The sequence below is a fragment of the Neltuma alba genome, unplaced genomic scaffold, assembly GCF_004799145.2.
Source record: "Neltuma alba isolate B1F8T4 unplaced genomic scaffold, ASM479914v2 tig00011479_pilon, whole genome shotgun sequence".
NCBI lineage: Eukaryota > Viridiplantae > Streptophyta > Magnoliopsida > Fabales > Fabaceae > Neltuma > Neltuma alba.
The window spans coordinates 347,594-371,359 of record NW_021636148.1 but is presented as its reverse complement, the minus strand read 5'-3'; the positions used below and the strand labels follow the sequence as shown (position 1 = coordinate 371,359).

Genomic DNA, 23,766 nt, shown 5'->3' with positions numbered 1-23,766 from the left:
AAGGACCTATGAGATTTGCAGATCCCACAGACCTAAGCTGCCATGAATTCTTTTTAATTTTTTAGGGGAAAAAAACTATTTTGTAAGTAATTAATTTATATGAGCCTCATGTTATGTCACCTATATATCAATAAAGATGGCAAGCCATATAACATTTATAAAAATGCATGCTATTCACACTTCATCAATTATACTCCTTGCTATCTATAATATGAGTCACTTTTACAAAATTTTATTGATCTACAATATAAATCACTTAAAAAGTAATTAATGATTATTTGTTAATCTTACTCTTCTAATTAATTAATACTTATATATAATTTTTTTGAATTTTTTCTCTCTTTCACAACCTCAGTTAATATATGAGTAGAATTGGGGGGCAAATTTTGATTTGAAACAGATTTAATAAGGTAACTATCATTTCTTAATTTTGATGAATTAATTAAAGTATTTTATATTGTAAATAAGAAGAAGAATAATTCACTGTACAGAAGAATTAGGTTTTAGCACGTCTTATCAACTATATATTAGAATTCTTGTAATACCCATATGATATTCAGTCGGATCGGATCTTGCAATCAATGTATTTTGCTTAGTGTATTATTAAAAAAATCATATTACAATTCAAAATATATTATTCTTAAAAAGCGTGTTATTTAAATGCATTAATAAGAAATTATTAATTAAAGAATTAACCAATTAAATTCAAAACAATGAAATTATTATGTTTCAAATGGATTTCCTAATTTATTGATTGGGATATTAATACAATATCTTTTATGGTATATATTAATTATATTAGATTGAAAATGGATTTTGAAAATTATATTAGTTGTAATAATAACATTCAAAATAACATTTGACAAATAACACGTTTTTTCAAAAAAAAAATATCTTTTGTCGATAATAAGAACAGTTTGATTATAAATTAATTCAATAAGGAATGATGGCACCCGTCCTAATAATTGACTTAAATTAAATGATGATTTCAATGTCCATCCAAAAATATTCAATTATACGAGATTTGTACATATTAGATTAAATAAGGTGCATTATAATTATAATCAAATGAGAATTCAATTGGACAATCAAATTGAGAAATTAGAATCCCCATTTCCATTCAAACTGTATGGATTAGAGAACACTGAGGACAATGTTAAATTAAAATCAAGGTAATGAAGTAAATTGATTCTCATATGATTTTCAAATAAATTTCTCTAATTAACCCATTGATCCCTTTGACGTGCATGGTATTAATTACGTCATCTTTTTGACCAATTAATTTTCATTGTGAAGATTATAACATGATAAAAAGGGCAACGCTCCCCACCATTTCTTTCACTTTATTTACAACGCTCCCCATAATTAATCCATTCTTTTCACGTTATTTGCTAACATTTCTCTCAATTAACTTGTCCTCACACAGTTTCATAATTCGATGTCAAAGCAAGTGGTGAACTTCCCTCACGATCTGATTAAGGACATAGATTGTAGCAAAGAAACGTGGTGTATCATTGTTAGAATGCTAAGGAAGTGGACAGTAGCTAAGAAGTCCCCACCTTTTGATGTTTGGAAAGTTAGTATGATTTTATCCGACGAAAAGGTTAGTAAATAATAATATTGTTTTGTTCATTGAAAAAATATATATGCAATGAACTCATTTCATTGTATTCTATGCAACTAGGGTGATAGGATTAAAGCTTCGGTTGCTCGTAAAGGACATATACAAAGATATGTCAAAGATTTAGTAGATGGTGGGGTTTATCAATTTAAGAACTTTGAAATTGTGGATAATGATGATCCTTGCAAAATTATGTTCCATGCAATGATATTTTTTCAAGAGCATGATTCGCCAATCCCCCTGTATGCATTTAACTTTGTTCCAATCAAGGACATTGCCAACAACAATGCCAAAAACAATGAATTAGTTGGTTAGCATTCCTTTCTTATATTGTTTTCGTTGATTGTATCCAGTGCATGTTCACGTTTTGAGTGACATTATATCTATTTCAATTTCTTCTTACTGATTCAACAAGTTCATGCAGATATTATTGGATTTTTGCAAGCATTTGGGAACTTGGTTGATCATAAAAATGAGTCTAGAACAACGAAGAAATTGGCTCTCACCATTGCTGATCAAAAGTAACATACTTTTTTTCTTATCTAGGACCTCTAACAAGTGAGGATAAAAATAGATGATTGGATGTCAATTTGACATATTCTTATCTTACTATCGTTTATTTGTAGTGAAATCTGGGTAAGTTTATTTCTTTTTGGGGAGGTCACAAAAAAGACATTTGAGGCCAAGACAGATGATTTAGAAGTTCGCACCATAGTTGTCCTACAGTTTGCTAAGATTGAAAAGAGAAAAAGTATTGTACATTGTTAGCAGTATCTCACTTATTCATGTTTTTCTTTTATGTGACTTACACTTCAATTTCAATTTTGGTTCAAGGTTATGGACATATATCTAATGTCTTTTATGTAACAAGAGTTTATTTCAATCTAGATTTTCTAGAGGTTAGGAGTTTCATTGACAGGTAAAAACTTATTGTTGTTTTATATTAATCAAGCATTTGTCTTGTAAGTCTATACACACACACACACACACACTATGGTGTTGCAAAACTTAAATCTCAGCTTCCTTTCACAGCCTCAATGATATGCCTCGAGCAAGTCAGGCTTTCTCACAAATCTCCTCTACTATATCACCTGAGATTACCAGTGACTCTCTCTTAACTTTTCCTACTAGAATTCCATTGGGTGAAATTTCTAGATTAACAGAGGCCAGTATTTTCATTTCATTAGCTTTTTGTCATGGTAATTACTTTTTAAATGTTTGAACGTTTAAATTACTAACCTTTATTTCCATGTAATTTATTAAGCATCAGAAGTTGTTACCAAAGTAACCATCTAAAAACATGAGACATCTTATGGTTGGTACTATGATGAATGTCCCTGCGATAAAAAACTAGCATATGAGGGTGATAAGTTGAATGTAATTCTTATCATAGGGAAGTGCTAATGACCGAATCCAAGTAAGTTTCAACTAATGTCATCATTCTTTAACTATGGATTTTCATAACACTTCCTGTTAACAGTTGAACCTTTATTTTGAAAAGGTTCAGGCTTCATTACACAGTTTTTGATTCTACTGCAAAGCGTTCCATACTGTTCTTCAACCGTCATGCATCCGAACTTGTACATTGTTCAGAGGTTGATCTTAAGAAGGTGGTAGTCAAGGTTTGTAGTGTTATATATATATATATATATATATATATAGATATACATATAAAATAAGATATACTTCTTGTAGGTTGTTGTTTATTGTTATATTTGTTTCAAAATATGTCTTGTAATTTTGTGTGCATTGTGAAACTATGACAAAATTATTCATAATTCACAACCCGTGCAACGCACGGGAGAGTTTTCTAGTTGACATTATATATCCCGTGATATATATATTTGTTTGAATATTGATGCATGCTTTACATTTTACACATTTGGTTTATCTTGAAATTAAAGCAATTTCTTAATTTTTAATTTATTAAATATCATATTTTGGCATATACTGTATTGATTCTGCCTTGATCATGGACTTGCTGTATCCGTTGTAATTTTCCATAGCGTATACAGTGATAATTGCATTTCTTATACAAGGTAATGTATATTTTAGTTAAAAAGTTAAATTCATAGGCAACTGTTTTATAATTTTTACTAAAGAAATTTGGTGATTTTATAGGTAAGATCTAGCTAATGAACTTACTAATTTTTATTAAATTATATCTACAAATAATATGAAAAATCTAACCACATGTGTATTATTTATGAGTCAGACGCATAAATAATATGACCTACTTGACATACTTCTTACATATATATGTGCATGAGACTTTCATTAGCGGTTTAATGAACGATTTAGTAAAAGTTAATTAGATAGTAAAAATGTAAGAAAATGTTCCTCTTTTAAGCAAAATGCAAGAATTTTTCTATGAATCATTAGGATAAAGATGTTTGATTAATGAGCTTCATATAAACCTATTATTCGATTGGCCATCTTGAACAACAAATTTGAAAATTTAATGAGCCAAAAAATGGTCAAAGTATACCTGTTTTCAAAAAATTAATTTCTCAGTCAAGAAAATGACTAAAATGAGATGGGATAAGATAAGATAAGTTTGATATATACTTTTTATAGATAATATGAAAATTACTTTTTGATTAAAAATACGATTCATGTTGTGACATATGATCCGTATTGTGATATACTTGAAAAACATGTATGATATTGCAAATGCCATAAAAATTTGGATATGTGTTATTATTGAGGCCCTAGTGCCCTACCCTATTTAATTTTCAATTATTAAAAATTTTAAAGTAACCATTAGATAAAGGTATTTTATGCCCCAAAAAAAAGTGTATGATTTTTTTTTAAAAAAATTGAATATAATTTAAAAAACTGTAATCCAAATCCAAATTTCCAATTGATTTGGGAAAATTTTATTTCGTCAACGTCTTCGAGCGGGACCCGAGATGACGCAAAGGTGCCGCGCGAACTAAAAGGAATTAAAAAGAAAAATATTTTTAAAAAAATGAATTCTAAATTCAGAAAGTCTCCCATGACCGGGTCCTCATTCCTCAGCTACTCCTTAACCACCTTCCACCAAACTATTAGCAGCTTTAATTCCTCTACCTTTCAATTGATTTCAACGAAATGGAGGAATCAGTCGTTTTCAAACACAAGTAAAATGAATCAGGATGGGGGGCAGATAAGCATCAACGCATTTTCCATCTGATTCATTGGCAAAGGAGTTACATCACTTCCCATTACTAGCAAAAGCAATTGTCTCTTTTGATGGACAGCGATCAATTTTTTGTTTGGGTAACGGATATTACTGTGAGTTATTTCTTCTTGACCCTCGTGATGAGAGGGCGTTAGGCACAGTTACGTAGGGCGCCAATATTGCTGTATTAAAGGACTGGGTCAAACCGAGAGAAGCGTAACAGACCCATTTGTAGATACGGCTAAATTTAGAGAGTGGACAACAAGATTCATGGATCTCAGAAAAAGTGAAAATGAAGGAAACTTCGATCCGAACCAATCCGGGCATATATATCAGATGGCTCTGGATATTGGAGGTAAAATCTTCAAGCCTCCTTTATGATAAACTCTGTTTTGTTGTAATAGTTTCGAGAGTTGAGCGTTTAATTCATTCATTACTTTTCTTTATTTGTGCTCTATTTGCCATCTCTCTATTGCGCAATTTTCTGGGCTGGACTTTAATGCTTTGAATCAGTAAAGACATATTGAAATTCCTCTCGTCTTGTTTCTCCTTCTGTGTCGCTTCTTGTTATTGTAATAATTATATGCAAGATTCATTATCTTAACCCGACTAAGGCCGCCTACTGAACCTCGTTCGCATTCTAATCATGCGTAACCTGAATAGAAAGTTATCATGAGTTTCTAGGAGATTGGAATTTTTCTTTACAGTTTGTATGCATCAAGTTGGTTGAATGATATTCACCAATCCAGTTTGGCTATTAATTATGTACCAAGCCATAGCGTGAGAATGACAATGGCACTTGATAATATTTTCGTTGGATAAAATATATCGGGATCGTGTTAATGTAGTTGTTTCCTATGACTTTTGCTGATCTAACTTGTTCCTGGAATGAAGACAACTCTTCTATTTACTATTTGCTAGCATATTCCTAAATTTCAGGAACTTACGAAATCTCGTTTTCTCTGCTGTATTTCCACAAAACCGCTATCATAATTTTGTAATTAGGAAAATAAAGTCCTTTGCGTCACAAATTTTAGAAATATGCTTGATTAGGGGACTGCTAATCTAGTTACATTATATCCGCTCAAACCATGGACTTAAAGGACTAGAAAGCCATAGTGTCAAACAAGATTACCATTATCTTTATTGCTTCTATTGGTGAGAAAAAATATTCACAGTAAGTATCAAAAGAAGGACGTGTATTTTTGCTTCCCAATTTGTTAGACAATGCAACATATGAATTCCTCATTTCAATTATTGCACGGAGACTGAAAAGTGTTGTATCGAAAAGCATCAACGATTTGCATTCAATCTTTGCAAAGTACACTCAAGAGCCAGTATCACGTTAGTATTAAACACAAAAAATACCATCAGTTTCTCTCTTAGGAAGAAAGGTGCTTGTCTTCTCTTTTTGAATTATCACTATCATGAGTACTTAAACACGTAAAGTCCCACCAGTTTCTCTCTTAGAAAATAAGGGTAACATACTTGTTCGATTAGCGATTTAACTTATCTCTACTTTACTCTGCATTTCAAAGAACAAGAGTTGCATAGTTAAGATAATTTCCCAAATTTCATACTTCTTTTCTATTCTGCCATTTGACACTCAAGTTGTCTTTCCAACTACAGCTACTATATTGCAGTCTGTTTGGATCAGATACACATGGAAAACTGTCACAAGCTAGTCATGCTCTCCCTATGGATCATTTGAAAATTAACGTTGTCCTGGTTGTTGATAGTAGTAAATGACGATTGCTTGCTTAAGAAGTCTTATCACTAATTCTACAACTACCAGAAATCAATTTTGGATCCCAAAGGTGAAAACCAGAGGATAAATTATGTACATATCCTGTTGTATAATCAGCTAAGATCTTTTGTAATTGTTTTTGAGTTGATTGTTATTCATTTTCATGTTGTATGTTTGCTTTTAAAGTGATAGCTTTTGCTTCTACTATATTTATGGGCCATACTCTTGGGATACTGAAAATTTTGAAGTATTCAATGTTTCTATTGTTATATCTCTCATTGTTAATCTTAATGCATATGATATTGTGCTTGGCAAATGGGCTGCCTCTGGTTGTTTGTCATGCCTGATAGAAAGATGTACAAGATTCAGGTTTTGGAGGATTTGTTTTTGGCTTCACTGTCCAGCTTTACGCATTTAGCTTCTCACCTTAATTAATGGAAACCCATTCTCGCTCAGGCTTATATCTTATTGTCGCCATCAATTGTTATTTTAATTTGCTCATTAAGTTTTGGACATTGGTTTTTTTTATAACATTTTTCCAGAGTTGAAAGAAACTGCTCGATTATTATTATGGAGTCCAATATTCAGTAATTTTGTCAGGCTGCTGCTCATTTGTCATGGCTAGAACAGTTCTGCTTCTTCCTCAGCTGGCACTTCCTTACAATAATGTTGTGTTTCATTTTAGGCTCTCTTGCCAAGCTAGTGTACTTTACGGATAATGAGGATTGTGCTATTGAGGGCAAGGATGGGATATCTCCTGAAAAGGCCGTGGCAAAATCCAAAGGCAGTAAAAGCTGTGCAGTTCTTAGAGGAAAGCTCAATTTTAAAATATTTGAGACAAGCAAGATAGATGACTGTTTAGAGTTTATAAAGTCCATGAAACTTCATCTTGGAGGTATTCACAGAACTGTTTCTTTGCTTTTGAAACTCTTGGTATTTATTTCAATTGAACTAAATGTTATGATGCTTGCAGTCAAGCTACAGGTTAGTAATATTTGAATCTTTCTCAGACGTTACCTGAGAGCTTACTGAATATAATTAGTCATTTGAAGCCTTTTAATTTGATCTCAAATTTTTGATTATCCCAATCTGACTGAATAAAGATTATCCTTCCTATTTGCTAAATGAAAAATAAACCTGATTCCCAATGTCCTTCATTTCTAAACCGTCCTCTACTCAATCTATATATATCCATTTGAAGGTGTCTTGGCTATTAACTGTTCATCTATCAGACCTAATTGAATGTAAAGAAACTCTAGCTGGGCAAGGGTAGCCTTTGACCTCAGCTGCGAAGCTAGTTTTAATTTACCAAGGTTATGGATAAGCTTATTAGATTACGAAGCCAACCTACAGCAGGGAGTTTCAAGCTGATTAATAATCTTTGTAAAGATATTTAATATATTTCTGTTCACAATTGTGATCGTGTGTTTTTATATATCCAATTCACTATTAAGGTTCTTCAGAACATATGGTCAATTGATGTAACTATTGACATGTTCAGGTAGTCAGCGACAAGAGAATCCTGGAAGTCAAACTACGGCTGTTAAGGTAATGAAGTATCCTTATGAGTTACTACTCCCCTCTTTGATTTTGCAGATTGATATCAGGTCTTTGTTCATTCATAAAAATCGGAAAATTTTGCACCTTCTTCCTTACCTAGTAATCAAATTCAAGTTGATCTTTCCTACGATTTCCATGTTCATTTTCTTGTTCACCTTCTGCTCATGCCGGGGTCAGTTTACATACTGGTCCCAAAATATGATTTGAAATTAATAAAACATCGTTAGTTTCCAAGCTTGTGTTGGTACATCTGTGTCTTTGCACACACAAGCTTAAAGAGAATAAATAAAACATTTTTCTGGATGACACAATATATACCTTGTCATACAGCACTTGGATTTATGTTATGTGCTTCCTAAGATTGAAATCTACTGGTGAGAAGGCCACAGGTGGTGGAGCATATAAATATACAGATCTCTTCAAGGAAAGACTTGGGATCAATCTTGACAAGGAAGATGAAATGGATTGTCTAGTAGCAGGAGCAAATTTTCTGCTTAAGGTGGGATTCTAATATTACATACTAATTCTTCAATCCTGCTGGTTTAATGCTAATGTTCTTTCTTCTCGGATTAAAGAACAACGAAGAAGACTATGCACTCTTATTTGATTATCTAACCCAAAAAAAAAAAAAAACAGAGAGAGAGAGAGAATATTCTCTCTTCTATAAATAACTTGAAATTATCACATGATTGATTCTCATTTTCCTCTTTTCAATTAAGAAACAGCCTTTGATATTACTGAAGATTAATGTATGCTGGCATGCATATGGGAACTTTTGGTATTACATAAAACTGTAGAAGCAAGTATTTTAGTATTGTGGTTGGCCGAAAAGACACTCATCAGCAATGAATGGCCATCCTTTCTGGCAATAACCCTTTCTATTTTGTTGAGACTGATGTTGGTCGTTCAAACTTATAATTGATTATTACTATTCTTTAGTTCCATAGTTATAAAAACCTTGCGCTTTATGATATTTCTCATGTTGAAATTATGCTATTTTTCCTCTTTATCAATGCTATATTATCTCCGAATTTCCTTTACTTCTTTCTCTTGCTTTTGGTTGGGTGTGGTTACAATATCTGTTCAATGTGATGCACATCTCACATCTGCTCTGGTACTTCTTCTTGCTATAGGTTGTCCATCAGGAGGCGTATACCTACATGGACGGTCAAAAGCAATTCATGGATGTGGACCACAACGATCTGTATCCATATCTTCTTGTTAATATCGGATCAGGTGTTAGCATGATTAAGGTAGATAACGTGTATTTACTTCTTCTTTTTTTTCGGTTTGAAGCTATTTAAAATATTTTATTGTCTTCGTTTAGGTGGAAGGAGATGGTAAATTTGAGCGAGTTAGTGGAACAAGTATTGGAGGAGGAACTTTCTGGGGTTTGGGAAAGCTTTTAACTAAGTGCAGGAGGTATCTTCCTTTCTAATTCATTACTGGTCCATATAGATTTGGATAACCAATAATACATCTCTTTTCTTCAGTTTTGATGAATTGCTGGAATTAAGCTATCGGGGGAACAACAGAGTGATAGATATGCTTGTTGGAGATATCTATGGCGGAACGGATTATTCAAAGGTATGGCTAGTGAAAGTGTAAGTCCTTTTTCCACTTTAAGATGAAAAAACTAGCATTCTTGTGATACCATTCTTTGATAAGTTTTCCTGAATCAGGAATTGCTTTCGGTGGAGAATATTCTTTCTAGTGACCGTTAACTATACTTGTTTCCTTTCATTGATGACAGATAGGCCTTGCATCAACAACAATAGCTTCTAGCTTTGGGAAGGCAATTTCTGATAATAAGGAGATTGAAGATTACAAACCTGAAGATATTGCTCGATCTCTCCTTAGAATGATCTCAAATAATATTGGACAGGTCAGTTTTAGCTTGTTTATTTTGATCAAGTAACGATGCATCATATGCATTTGTATGTATGTACATAGTAATGATCTAAAAATGAAAATAATATCCTGTTTCAACGTTGTTTCTGTTATGAAAAATAAACTAGAGATGAAAATAGAAAGCTGTGATCTGATAACAAGTCCACGCCTCATCCTCATTACTGATATTTTCTGTTTATACTTTAATTTGCATTTTTTCTATCAAAAATTTTTTTATATATGGCCTTCGCCTTCTATAAATCTACCTGATATGTTTATCTCAGTCTTTGAAATGGATTTTGTTCCTTTATTCCTCCTCTTATTATCAGATCTCTTACCTAAATGCTCTTCGATTCGGCCTGAAGAGAATTTTTTTCGGTGGATTTTTCATCCGAAGTCATCCTTTTACAATGGACACAATATCTGTTGCTGTTAATTTCTGGTAAGCAACAAGCAACATCTTTCAGCGTTGCTCATCCTGGCCACTTTCAAACATGCATACAACTATAGAAGGTTTTAATACGAATTTTAAGCCAATCTTATTGATCTCTTGCTTGACCTTCTGGCATAAATACTTGGAAAATGGAATGTGAGAATACCGTTTGATCACTACAGGTCTAAAGGTGAGGCCAAAGCGATGTTTTTGCGGCACGAGGGGTTTCTTGGAGCCGTGGGTGCTTTCATGAGTTCTGATCAGCATGAACTCAAGAAACTACTGCTAAATGAAGTGGTGCAACAAGCTCCCAGCAGTGTCTCCTGTACCGTTGCTGGGGAATTACATGGAGAAGAAAGCATAGAATGCCGTGTCTATTCAGCTTAAGCTCAGGCAAGGCAATTCTTCATTGCCTGGCCTTCCACACTACTTGTATAAGTTCTGCAATCTGTATTCTGTAAGAAAATAACAGAGATAATATTTTTAGTGTTCGTTATCAGTTATTCAATTTGATTATGAGATGAATTAATGAGTCAGAAAAATGTCCTCTCGTTATGTGTTTATGGTGAGTCTCATTATAAATGCTTATGGAACTGCATCAAAATGTTGTCCATTTTGTATAATGATCAACAGTGGAAGGCAACTGTGAGACAAGTCATTGAATGAAGGCTCACCGACAGGGGTTGGGTCTAGCGGAAGGGACTAATTTCTCACAACGTGGTGAATTAAGGTTCGAATTCCTGCTGGAAGAGGTACCCACATTTAGTGCTCGACAGTGCCTCGAATAGGATTGCCTCCAATAGGAGGATACCTATGCTTTAGCAAAAAAAAAAAATTGAATGAAGGCTCACAAGCCCATTCACTGTTTCCAAACTGTCTTCTTGAACAATTGTAGTACTATTATAGTTTAGCTCTCGTACCGGAATCTAAGACCGATATAATAGCTTCAATGTTTCTTTAATTAATACTTAATATAATACTCGATTGATTAATTTGAAAATATTAAGAAAGTTGCTAAATTACTTTAAAGTATCTATATTTATCATTTTTTTAAACTGATTAGCCTCACTTATAAATTGATATATAATCTAATGATACATAAGTATTTTATAGAGATCATATAATAAATGCTATAAGTAATTTAGTAACTTTCTTAATCCCTCCAAATTAGTTAACTTGAGGTAGTATTGTTTAATTAAGATAGTTATTAAAGAAACACTATTATTAGATCTAAAAGAATTATTAACTACGTAGGGTGTGTTTTGTAGTATAACCATTAAATAAATTGAAAATTACATCATGTTTTTGGTAGAAAAAAAGAATATTCATATCATGATCCAATCTCCAATCAGTCCAACTCAACCTAAGTTCATCGAGCCTAGTTAATTGTGACAAGAGAAATTTGGGCCGAACCACCAAATTAAGTCATTTAATTTTAAGGTAAGTATAACTCAGCCATGTGTTTACCAAAAACAAAAACAAAAAGAGTTATAAAATATATAAACGAGAAGATAAATTAAATGTAAATAAAATTTTCATAAAATTACTCTGTTAAGAAACTTAAACTCTTAAAGCATCTAAAGCATTTCTTTGGCATCCTTTACTTTCTTTTAACGATGAGAAGCATTCTCTTTTGATATTAACAATCCTTTTGGCACATTTCTTTTGAACCTCGAACCGACCTCTTCTTGAAAGTCTGTGCCCTCAAATTGATCTCAAATCTAGCATGGTTTTTTTTGTTTACATTTCAGAGCTGAGATTCATATCAAAAGCATGAATCTGTTCCAGAACAAAATTAGTATGCCTAGAAAATGGACAAGTGAGAATTAATGACCTTATTATATTTTGAGGGAAGATAACAATTAAATACCATTAACTTGTAATAATTGAAATTTCTCTCAAAAAGCATAAAAATGAACAATCATTTATGTTCCATAACGTTATAAGTTTTTTCCCAAATTAAAACCAACATCGTTATAATATTAAAATTGTTAATAAAAAAGATGTTTCTAATAAGAAAATAATAAATTGTTAGCTAATTTTATGAAGCATAAATCTTATCTTATTTCTTACAGAATCCACGAGAAATATTTGCAATGAAAGTCTTCAGTTATTAATGAAAGTTGTGGGTTTTTTTTTTTTGAGGTTATTTGTTCAAATTTGATATTAGCGGTTCCTTAGATTTTCCGGTAAAACTAAAACAGACAAGAGATGCTTTCAGCAGCTTTAACAAATAAAATGTTCTTCCAGCTCCTGCATTAGAATCTTTAGCCAAATTGAAATTTAAAAGGACTTACCCATTTGAAAATTGAATCAAAATGGAACTGATTTTCTTGAAAAGATTGACTTTTCTTATTGAGAAATTTATGAATATATCAATTAATATTTTTTTAACTCGTGAGGCCTACATCCATATGATTGAGTTCTCATGACGACTTATTAAACTTTTTGAAATAAACAAAAATGAAAACGATTTAGTGTCCGTTGGATAATGTAATCTCATAACAACATTCTTAGTGAAGCATTTTTATTTAAACCCAAGAATAATCAAGTTGAACTGGTTAACAATACAGGACATTAAAGTTGAGTTTCTCATAATATTCTAAATGCACTATTACTCCATTAATAAAGCTATAATATATATTTTTCTTCTTAATCATCAAGTCCCAACTCAATTATATCCAGCAGATTCCCCCTTTCAAAAGAATAAAGGAATAAAGGAGACAACCAGACACGGCGACCCCATCAAAGTGATAAGATCATAAGATTTTGCTAGGAAGTGGTGCTGCATGATATTTGCATGCACAGATCCCTATATTAAAACCATGATCTCTCTGTCTTTTCTTTCACAAATTTCGGAGAAAAGCTTGACCCATGAATTGATTTTTCGCATTATTGCCCCATGAGCCACCAAAACAATCTTATTTTCATATGGATGCTTTTGACTGGTCGCCATAGTTAACACAATGAAATAAAACCTGATTAGTTGAGGTAGTTAAGCAGAACTATCTGAACTCTGAAGGCAAAAAAAAAAAAAAAAACGTTAAGCAGAACTATCGTTGGTTAAAGATAAGAATACTGATTAAGTTAATTTGAGCATATACTGAGTATTTAGTGATTACTTCAGCCAGTAATATTTGCTGCAACAAAAGTCTCTGATAAGCCAAAGCGACTGATACCTAATATGCTCTAAATAGTTTATATTTTAGTTTCTTCTATTCTCTATATTAATATTAGAGACAATCTTTTTCCAATTATTCAATGGGAAAACCCCAGTTATCAAAGGCTGCGCTTTTATGGGGCCATGAGAGATTACAGTGTTTAAGAGCTCCAAAATCCTACTTTCTCTTATTACAAAGCAATTACAAGAGCCAATGACTCTTCTTCTGCTGTAAAGAACACAGAATATCTTTTTGTTGTCTCTCTTTATTAAAGAAAGTAGGTTCCTCTCTTCACTCTTTTTTGAATTCAAAAACCATCCTTCCTTGAAACCAACTATACTCAACCTCTTCCTCTCCCGGGCAACCAATCTACTAGGCTGCTTCATGACTTAACCCAAAATCTCCCTTTCTCTGCACTCAAAGCGCAAAGAGTTTCAGAACAAGACCAAGCCCTCAAATCCAGCATCTCTGCTATATTCCAACCTTGTACCAGGATGTCATCTCTAGTTCAGCCTCAGCAACCTGTTCAAATTTACCCATACACTGCTGTCTCAAGCCCTCCTCCTTATCACTCAAGTGGGTCTTTTGGGACAGTCTTTATAGTTCTGGCGGTTATAGTTGTCATTTCTGCTATTGCTTGCTTGCTGGGGAGATTCTGCAGCCGCCGCAGCAGTCACAAGCACACCCACAACCAGAAACCTCCTAAGCACCAAAAGAAAAACCACCACAACTTCAGGCCTAAAGAAGGAGATCTTGAAATTGGGTTTGACAAGAGAATCGCCAGTTCCAAGCCCATTGGGCTTGGCCATGGACATGGATATGATATGCATGGGCATGGAAGAGGAAGAGGAAGAGGAGGAGGAGGCAGAGTAGGGCCTAAACCACACTTTAATGGTGACATGAAGGGTTTTGATCTGAAGATTGGTCATGATGGGGAGCTCAAAGCAGGTGTATGATGGTATTGAGAGAGGGAAAAATGTATACTTGTGCCAAATTATGGCATCGTTATGTTGTAATTGTGTTACTGCTTTTTATCTTCTCTGCTTTCTTAGTATGTTAGATTTTGCATCTGCAAGTTGAAATGTATAACTATGCATAATGATGTACTGTCTAAGTACATATTGGTGCTACTTCTGAAACATCCAAGTTCCAGAACTAGTCTTTGAAAAAGGCAGGGCCTTCTAGTTCCCTGAACGTGGCTTTGTCTTCCTCACCAGAGAGGGAGGAATCTTGTTCATTCAAGAAAGGAAATGAATGATGTTGAGTCATTTAACTAGCCGCTCTCCACATTTTTGCTTCATTGTGTGATGTCAAAGCAAGCAAACAAACGCACAAATTCAAGATGGCTCAGTAATTCTTGTGTCTTGATGTTATTTTTGGCCAAGAGTGTTAGGATGAATTCAAGTTAGAACCTTGATTGTAGATGTACATACACCGACACAGATAAAAGACAGTGGAACGAATTAGAGTCCATATATATTTTAAAGATTTAGTTAGTGTTTGATCCTGGAATTAGACGCAAATACCACCCATGAATTCGATGAGATTATAACCCAGAAAAGCATTAGTTCTTAAAGTGGTAAACTTTTTTCTGGACAAAGAACTTCTTAGAATGCAATTGACTACACAGAATTATGGGATTAAATAAAAGAACTGCGAGAGAACAAGCAATTGCGATTTAGAAGACTGAATTTAACAGACAGCTTCTTTAATTTGTTGATATATTTGAAGCATCCAAAAGAAATCATCACTATGTTGGACCATCTAGGAATCCTTTCACCAACTACTGACAGTGTGATCCTTGAGGTCACGTTTGCTTAGAGGAATCAAACTGGAAAGGAAGAAAATAGAATGGGAATACAGACCAAAAGAAGGAAGCCGGATAAAGTAGAAGATTCCAAGGGAGACCTCATTACCAAAAAAGAAGTAACGCTCCTTCCTTCAATTTTCCTAAGCATTCTTGCTTGACTCTGGTAAATTTTGGTTCCGATCTGTTCTTTTTTTTTTTTTTTTAAATGAAAACAGGGGCAAAAGCGCTAATAAGCGTTTACATCAGTATGTAAAAGACTCATAAGAAAATCAGGAGGTGAGCTGAAGCAAACGAATCCTTTGGCAGCTTCCTAGGCTCTCTTCGCAAGGCAGTCTGCAACACGATTAAATTTCTTAATGTTTGGAACAATTTGTTCTCAATGTTACTTTTATTTAATCAAATGTAAAAATATATATTTCTTTCCATTATTTTCAATATTAATACTGTATATTTGGATTAGAGTTTACAAAATTGATTCTGGTTAGAATTGAGATGCTGCAACATGAATTATTTGTGGGTGTTTTTACCTCAAAAGCAATTTTGAGAAGTGGAATGATTGGTGTTTGATAATCACAAGAAGCACTTTTAAAAAGTATTTTTATATAAGTCGAGATAAAATTATACAATAAAATCATTTTAAAATTATGGTTTTGTTTTCTTCCAAACACCCTCTAATATGCCAACCATCCAAACACCATGGTAGTAAGCAAAATCATGGTTTGAGAATCCAACCATCCAAACATACTAATTTTTTTGCAAAATTACTTTTTCACCAAAAATCATGGTTTAGAAAAAAGTAGTCAAACACAATAATTTTATGCAAAATCATTTTTAAATTGAAAACTACAGCTTGGGATATAAAACCACAGTTCTTCATAAAGTGATTTTTTAAAAAAAACTTTTGAAGGTATAAAACCATGGTTTGAAATATAAAAAATAGATAAATGTGTGTGACAAAATATATTAGAGTCTTATATTGATAATCAAATTAAATATCTAATTAGCTCTTATATTAAGGACTAAAGGCAATATTAATTAATTATATTCTTTTCATATAAAATTTATTATTTCAAACAAAAATATAAATTAAAATCTATTTTTTATACAATTATCATATTAACTTATATCCTTTTTAGTAACTTGTATATAAAAAAATCCTAATAATAACCATCCAAACATTCTCACTTTATCAAAATTTTTTTTTTTCACAAAATGGGACGATCTCACAGTTTATTTCTAACACTGATTGGTCCAGCAACAGGACGATCTCGTAAGTCATCTGTAACACTTGGTCCAACCACAGTACCTTGACTACTCATAATTCTGTACGCAAATGCCCAAATTGCACATAATGCCACAAAGTGATACATCAGTAAATTCAATGTCGAAGAACTAGATCCCACTGTAAACTCTTTCATCGTCACTCAAGTCTTAAGATTCATGCAATATACGTATGTATGTATGTATGTATAGAGATCTAAATAGGCAAAATAAATCCCAAAATGTAATATAAACTATTGATAAGAGTAGCAGAAAATAACTTAGCCAAAAAAGAAAAGGACCATATGGTTAACCTAAAGGGTAATATGTTGCCAAAGGTTTAGAGTTTAATCCTCAATGAATATATATAATAATATCCCTGTTTTCCCCCTAAATGAATTCAGTTAAGGAGACAATAATAAGAAACAATCAAAAGTCAAAAATAGAATATCTTCTTTCTTTTATCACTTAGGAGCCGTCTCATGTATGGTTTTGAATGAGAGAAAGAAGTGAGGAATCCTCTCCATTCGTTGTTTTTCTTTCTATTACTTTAAAAATAGCTGCTTAAAAAAAAATGCAAGAAGTAGACTGTTGCAAAGAAAATGAGATGCAGAGAGCAAAAATGAAGCAGGAGTGAAAATGAGAAGCAGGTGCGCGGACACAAGCAGAAGGAAGTGACACTGAAGTTTGGAAGAATATTAACTACTGTACTGAGGGTTTTGTTATCGGAGGTTGTGAGAATTGAAAATTGCTATTAAATACACCCAACTATGTTTTTCACTGAACATAGACAGTTTGTTTGGATTACCAGTAAAAAAATAATAATTTTTTTTAATCTGACTTTTACAAACTCAAGTTAGGGTAGAAGTTAGTATAATATGACTTATACTTGGATTGATTTTTGTAAAAAAAAAAACAGCTTGGTAAACTAAAACTTGTTTGAATAATTAATAGAAAAACAACATTAAATATAAAATTATTAAAAAAGACATAAATTTTATTAAGTAATATATATTTAATATTATATGTATATAATGTGACAATTGTAATATTGAAAATAAAAAATCAGTCATTGTTATGGAGAAATTGAAAAATAATTAATGCTTTCTCCTTGTTATTACTAAAAATGAGTTATTCTTAAAATTTTAAAAATAAAATTATTAAAAATAGAGATAATGGAAGACGCTGTGCTTGGATCTGTTCTTGTTTTTTCTTCTCGCCACAATAGAGGAGAAGATAGGCTACAGAAGGAGGGTCAAATAGGCAAGTGACAAATAATTAATGCCTATTGTTAAAAGTAAGATAATGGAGTTTCAATCCAAAAACTCATGTGAACTCAAAAGTCAGATTACAAATATCAAACATCATTTTTAATAAAAGAGCAACTTTTACCAATTAAGTGCATATTTGGAGGCCTAAACGTGATCTCAAATAGGCTTTTAATGCCAAAAGATGTTAACATTGCTTATTTATAAAGGTGATTTTAGACTTCTAAATACCTGATAGGCTTTGTCAAAACTTATCTAAACACCCTCTAGGTCAACATTTTTATTCCATTCCATCCTCCTCCTTTCCATGAGTGATCTTTCTAAAAACCAAGCAAATCCTAAGATGGTAAGATCAGAAAATGAAATCCACCATCTCAAAAGGAATTTGAATGGGAGTGATTTAATAATGAATTTTTTTTTTGTATTTTCAAGTTTTTTTGGGCCAAATTTTATGTTATGAAAATTATTCATACATAGTCATCATTTAAAAAACTTGAAAAAGCTTGCTTGATGCTAGTCCTTCAATGAAGATAACTTAATGCGTTAAATAAAATATAACTACAATCATCCTGTGTACATTAACTAACACATTAAGATGAAGAAAGAGGTTTCTTTTTACAAGGTTTCCACATCCCCAGTGCTAAAAACAAGAGGGGAAATAGAATAAAAATAAAGGGGGAAAAAGTTCAACATTAAATTTGTACGCCAAGTCAATTGTTAGTGCAAATTTTGGATCCTTTTCGTTTATGTATTCATGCATTCCCCAGGGGAGGGGGAGTGGCATGGAGAATGTGACTTCGTATAGGATCCACATTTTGTACGTATACACATTTACTAGCTTCTCTTTAGTACCCCTCTGCATTGCACATTCTACATTCACAGAGGATCCAACCAGGGAAGGGCAATCTAATCCATTTGAACATTTTATATTTTGCTCTGTAAGATGATGCAAATCCTTGATGCCGCAAATCCTATAAAGGAAATTGGTAAAGTTAGTTGTTATCATTCATTCCTTCGTTTGCCCACTGCTCCCACCTTTGCTGAAAGCTTGAGAGCTGGACTCGCCACCCGAACCAGCCCGAGCAAATGCGCGTCGGAAGCCGGATAGTTCTCTTGAACTATATTCTTCATCATACAAATCAAATTCAGAACTGCTAAAGCTTACACCATTCATCATCCTAAATCTCATAATTTCTTCATCATACTGTCCAGAATCATAAGCAGTGCTCTGACCATATTTCACTCCGTTGGATAGGTCAACTGGTTCACCGCCACTATCTAAGGCTCTTACGACCTGATCAGAACCAAGAGGTGTATTAGTTGGTGGTTCTTTCTCTTAAAGATGGTCAGATTGTAAATATAGATAACGGGCAGAATTGTGTCAAAAGGTAACAGTCATAGTAGTGACATGAGAAATATAGTTTGGAGAACCGTGATGGATGTTTCTAGTTTTTCTAATACCTGAAGCATCCGGGGCCGTTTTGGAGCAGAATGGCGAACACATGCTGCAGCTGCGTCAATCATTCTAAGTACTTCGCTCTCCACATAATGATTTTCAAGCCTTGTGTCTATTAGTTTGTTGAAGTCACCAGTATCAACTGCATGAATGAGATGAGGTCTGGCCTGTAAATGAGTATCGATCTCAGAAGTCTGTTACTTGAATCACAAGACCCTAACAATAATCACCAGTCGATGATGTGAAGCACATCTGATCATGATCTTACATAAGGGAAAAGGGAAACTTTCAAAGATTGATTTAACGTAAGATTCACAATAATTAAGAGATTGCTTAAATTCTACTTTAGTGGGATTACATGACTTGGAAGTCTTAACTTCTAGTTTGGATGATGGGTATCTCCTATGATTTATTGGACTCGTTCCAATGCTTTTAAAAAGGAAATCTACAATATTATTTGACAGAGACGTGTCTTTAGCATGATCACTGTAAATTATACTCAATTGAGTAGCAGTCCATCAGAATTTCAATTGGCCTATAAAGTCTCCCTTAGGAGGGTAAAATTTGCTCAGATGTTCTAATGCTTTTTCAAGCTGTATCAAGAGAATAACTTTCTTTTTATGAACTTATGCTCTAATGAGTTAAAAAATCTAAAGGGTGACCATTAACAGACCCAGAAAATGTGCAACCGTTTCACATACAATACACACAAACTACCAGAAGAAGAACCTTGGTTAGCTGCAGTTGTAAAAAATGTATTACATATATAAAAAAGGGAAGTTAGATACAAACATGACGTGCTTTTAAAAAATGGCATATTATGCCCTAAAAGTTAGCACGCGAATGGTTGGAAGGATAATGGTTTCCAGAGCATTGTTTCATCAACATCATAAGACAGAAAGGATATGGTGAAAACAAAAGAACAGAAAATATCATATTTCCAACAAAATTTCCATGCAAAATAAAGAAAAAGGTTCATTCATACCCACTCAACCAAACTCTCTTCTCCCAGTGGTTGAGTTTGATCAACTGGTTTCCTTCCAGTCAAAAGCTCTAGGAGGACAACTCCAAAGGAGAAGACATCCGACCTATCTGTTAACTTTCCACTTGTTGCATACTCTGGAGCCATGTACCTTCAAGGTGAAGCAGGAATTATACAATATGCAAAGCTAGAATAGGGTGTATTAAAGTCGGTTTTCTAGCAAATACATTCATTATTGCACTTCCGTACTATGTATCTCACATAAGTTTTGCTGTAATATCAAACCTTAAAAGCTTGGCCGATTTGTGAGGGTCAATACTACTTTACATTCCAATTGACAGTAATGAAATAAAATTTTGCAGGGGTAATGTTTCAGTCATTAGCCAAAGTGATATCATGAGAGGTAAGTATTAAAAGCACAATCGGCTTGCAAAATTCTACAAACCACCAATCTCTCCTAGTTTACACAGTTGTTCTTTCTTTCTTTCTTTGAAATCCCAGAAGGTATTTCCCATTCAAAGTAAGTTGCAACTCCCAGAGAAAACCATGATACATTATAATCCATGGCTCAATGTTCAGAGAAATAAACCCTACCCGAAGGTTCCCATGACACGAGTTGATACATGAGTATCAGCATCATCTGTTAGCCTCGCAAGTCCAAAGTCCGAAACCTGAGTTAAAACATCATCAAACTATATTGAATGAAAATAAATTAAGAGACATCAACTTTTGACTAACGAATATATAACAGTTTCCAAAAGGAAACTCATATTGAAGAAGAAAATTTGAAGTATATAGTACCTTTGCCACATAAGCATCATCCAAAAGTATATTTGCTGACTTTATATCTCTGTGGATAATCTTTGGGTGGCCTAGAAATAGATAAAACGCTATAGTTGGCTTTTGAAAGACAAATTTAAAAATTTGCAGTGATACAAGAAAGTGCTTAGAAGACCAATTTTGTGCTTGACGAAAATACATATACACGGCACAGTCGATATCTTTTACTTCATGTTTGTTAAAAACTAGACCAACATGCATGAGAGAAATCTCGGAACTTAAGAACACAGATAGATAAAGTAAGGTGGCCCAAAGGTAACACAACTTTCAAAAGCATCATTTGAACCTCTGAATAATGTTAAGAATTGAGGGCAAAATGTAAGGTGCCCTAGCCTATGGCCCTATGAGCACTTTTGTCCATTCATATTGACATCTAGCAGTTCATCAAATAATAGCACAGTTAAGAGATGAAATGAGTGAACAGCCACATAAAGAACTATAGTCTTTGGCCTAGACGACAGAAAATCAAGGGCAACTGCTCTGGCAATGTGACAATAGCATAATGGTTTGCAAAGGATGATTCTTTTACTGTGGGAATATATGAAAACAATAAAACAAAACCAGCACTTACAATCCTCATGCAGATATGCCAGACCTCTTGCGGCACCAATTGCTATCTTCACCCTCTTGGCCCAATCTAACACTGGCATTCCTTTTCCTGTTCGCACATACAAACAGTCCACCAATTACAATCATGGATTCATAAATTAGAGGGCATATAAACCCAGTTTATTATGAATTGTGAAAAACTCACATTACCGTGCAAGTGATGATCGAGCGTTCCATTGGGAACAAACTCGTACATAAGAATCTTTTGCTGCTCGGATATGCAATAACCGACTAACGATACTAAATGTCGATGATGAACACGACTGATAATCTCCACTTCTGCACGAAATTCCCGATCGCCTTGCCCACTGCCCGCCTTCAGCTTCTTGACTGCTACAACTCTTCCATCTGCCAGCCAACCCTTGTAAACGCAACCAAATCCCCCCTCTCCAATAATGTTTTGACTAGAAAACCCATTTGTTATCTCCATAATACCTTCATAGCTAAAAGCAGTCTGGGCACTCATGGGCTGCACTGTCTCTGAAGTTCCCAAAGATTGCACACTTCCCGTTTGGCTCCCATTTTTGTAGGGGTCATCTTGCAGGGGCTGCAGTCCGTAGTAACGCATATCACCTGATGATCAAAACCAAAATCATCAGAAATGAAGTCTGATGCACAAACTTAAGTATGCAAAAAATGGCCGCTTACTATATACCTGCTTTCGTATTTGGCGGTATATGCGATGCATCATGGACGGCCCCTCGTTTCCTTTTTCTTATTTTCGCGACCAAAAAACATAAACCAACGAAGACAACGATACAGACTCCAGCGAATGCAATACCCACATATTTTGCGGCACTACCGTCGCCGCCACTGCCACCTTCACCTCCTGACGTTGACGGCACTGAGTCGTCAGAAGAAACATTTGGTCTTGTATTTGAGCCAGCGTTAAGCCCTTGTGAGTGGGGAGGTGAAGGATGATTAGAACCAGATTCAATACCCCCTCCAACCTGCGTATGTGGCGGTGGGACGCTTTGAGCAAGCGAGGGAAAAATGACACTAACATTCACAGAAGACCTGTCGTGTGAATCTGCTGATGACGCTGACTGTTCAGGGGGACCGGGAGAGAGATTTCCCCTGTTACTCAACAATGAAGGCGGCGGTGGCGGTGGCGGTGGCGGTGGCGGTGGCGGTGGCGAAGAGGTGGGAAGTTGCAAGTGTAAGGGTGGAGGTGGTGGTGAATGAGGCGATTGCTTTGCCGATGAACGAGCCGGTGGCGTTGCCCGTGGAGGCGATGGTGACGGTATCGGTGGCGGAGGCGGTGGTGGTGATTTCTTGGAAGGTGATTCTTTAGGTGATGGTGAGCTTGGCAGAGTCAGATTAATCTGAGACGGCAATGGCGGTGTCTTCGAAGAGGAGTTAGAATCAGTAGACTTCGGTGGCGAAGCGTCATGCTCATCCGAATCCTTTTTCGACTTTGGAGGGGGCGCTGCCGGTAGCGTCTTTTTATCTTCCTGCGAGCGTTTCTCGAAATTAATGTTTATCATTGGAGCAAGCGATCCTTCTGGAGACAGTAAATCCTTGTCCGTTTCATCGCTAGAAGTCATTTCTATTTCTATCAGAAATTCTATTCTCAGGGCGGCTCTTAGAATAAGAAGAAAATGGAACGCCCGTTGGTTTTCTCAGAATGAACGGCAAACAGATGAAATGTGCGGAAACATCAAACAGAAATGAAGAGAGGCATTGATATGAAAACTATTTCTGTAAGCCAAACTTTCGTTCTGCACATCAAAGCACAAACAATCGGAACAACGAGAATAAACTTCCGTCGGGAGGGACATGAAGCTGGAATTGCCACAACGATGCAATGCGTTGACAAGAAAGAGAGTGTGTGCGATTGTGCTTGAAATTGAACGAAATTGTTTGACAAAGAAAGTTCAAGGAAAAATTATTAGCGTATAGGGGAAAAAATCCAGAAATCCTGAAAAAGCTCCGTGCGATTTTTTGGGAAGAAGAAGGTAGTTTC

The 23,766-nt window shown here is 34.3% G+C and overlaps 4 protein-coding genes across 4 annotated transcripts; 3 read left to right on the top strand and 1 right to left on the bottom strand.

Moving 5' to 3' along the window:
* Positions 1–1,438: 1,438 nt before the first annotated feature.
* Positions 1,439–2,146, top strand: LOC114713918 (uncharacterized). The gene is made up of 3 exons (XM_028898597.1): positions 1,439–1,603; positions 1,685–1,931; positions 2,046–2,146. Exons 1-3 carry the CDS (start codon positions 1,439–1,441, stop codon positions 2,144–2,146), a joined length of 513 nt encoding a protein of 170 aa, XP_028754430.1.
* Positions 2,147–4,671: 2,525 nt separating this feature from the next.
* Positions 4,672–11,081, top strand: LOC114713923 (pantothenate kinase 1). The gene is made up of 10 exons (XM_028898604.1): positions 4,672–5,139; positions 7,217–7,426; positions 8,033–8,079; positions 8,474–8,590; positions 9,225–9,344; positions 9,419–9,513; positions 9,585–9,678; positions 9,845–9,976; positions 10,311–10,423; positions 10,597–11,081. Exons 1-10 carry the CDS (start codon positions 5,055–5,057, stop codon positions 10,799–10,801), a joined length of 1,218 nt encoding a protein of 405 aa, XP_028754437.1. The 5' UTR covers positions 4,672–5,054; the 3' UTR covers positions 10,802–11,081.
* Positions 11,082–13,861: 2,780 nt separating this feature from the next.
* Positions 13,862–14,848, top strand: LOC114713942 (uncharacterized). Its single transcript, XM_028898629.1, has one exon. It carries the CDS (start codon positions 14,070–14,072, stop codon positions 14,529–14,531), a length of 462 nt encoding a protein of 153 aa, XP_028754462.1. The 5' UTR covers positions 13,862–14,069; the 3' UTR covers positions 14,532–14,848.
* Positions 14,849–18,552: 3,704 nt separating this feature from the next.
* On the bottom strand, positions 18,553–22,852 carry LOC114713943 (proline-rich receptor-like protein kinase PERK12). The gene is made up of 8 exons (XM_028898630.1): positions 22,456–22,852; positions 21,951–22,373; positions 21,763–21,849; positions 21,153–21,223; positions 20,946–21,022; positions 20,355–20,502; positions 19,375–19,536; positions 18,553–19,207 (listed from the first exon to the last, which is right to left on the bottom strand). Exons 2-8 carry the CDS (start codon positions 22,366–22,368, stop codon positions 18,920–18,922), a joined length of 1,251 nt encoding a protein of 416 aa, XP_028754463.1. The 5' UTR covers positions 22,369–22,373; positions 22,456–22,852; the 3' UTR covers positions 18,553–18,919.
* Between the last annotated feature and the right edge of the window lie 914 nt (positions 22,853–23,766).

Coding starts and splice junctions, on each gene's coding strand:
- LOC114713918 (XM_028898597.1), top strand. CDS start 1,439: ATGTCAAAGCAAGTGGTGAACTTCCCTCACGATCTGATTAAGGACATA. Junction 1,604..1,684: donor TGATTTTATCCGACGAAAAG/GTTAGTAAATAA, acceptor CTATGCAACTAG/GGTGATAGGATTAAAGCTTC. Junction 1,932..2,045: donor CAAAAACAATGAATTAGTTG/GTTAGCATTCCT, acceptor AAGTTCATGCAG/ATATTATTGGATTTTTGCAA.
- LOC114713923 (XM_028898604.1), top strand. CDS start 5,055: ATGGATCTCAGAAAAAGTGAAAATGAAGGAAACTTCGATCCGAACCAA. Junction 9,345..9,418: donor CAGGTGTTAGCATGATTAAG/GTAGATAACGTG, acceptor GTCTTCGTTTAG/GTGGAAGGAGATGGTAAATT. Junction 9,679..9,844: donor GCGGAACGGATTATTCAAAG/GTATGGCTAGTG, acceptor CATTGATGACAG/ATAGGCCTTGCATCAACAAC.
- LOC114713942 (XM_028898629.1), top strand. CDS start 14,070: ATGTCATCTCTAGTTCAGCCTCAGCAACCTGTTCAAATTTACCCATAC.
- LOC114713943 (XM_028898630.1), bottom strand. CDS start 22,368: ATGCGTTACTACGGACTGCAGCCCCTGCAAGATGACCCCTACAAAAAT. Junction 21,224..21,762: donor GGCATATCTGCATGAGGATT/GTAAGTGCTGGT, acceptor ATCTATTTCTAG/GCCACCCAAAGATTATCCAC. Junction 21,023..21,152: donor ATGATGCTTATGTGGCAAAG/GTACTATATACT, acceptor GTTTTAACTCAG/GTTTCGGACTTTGGACTTGC.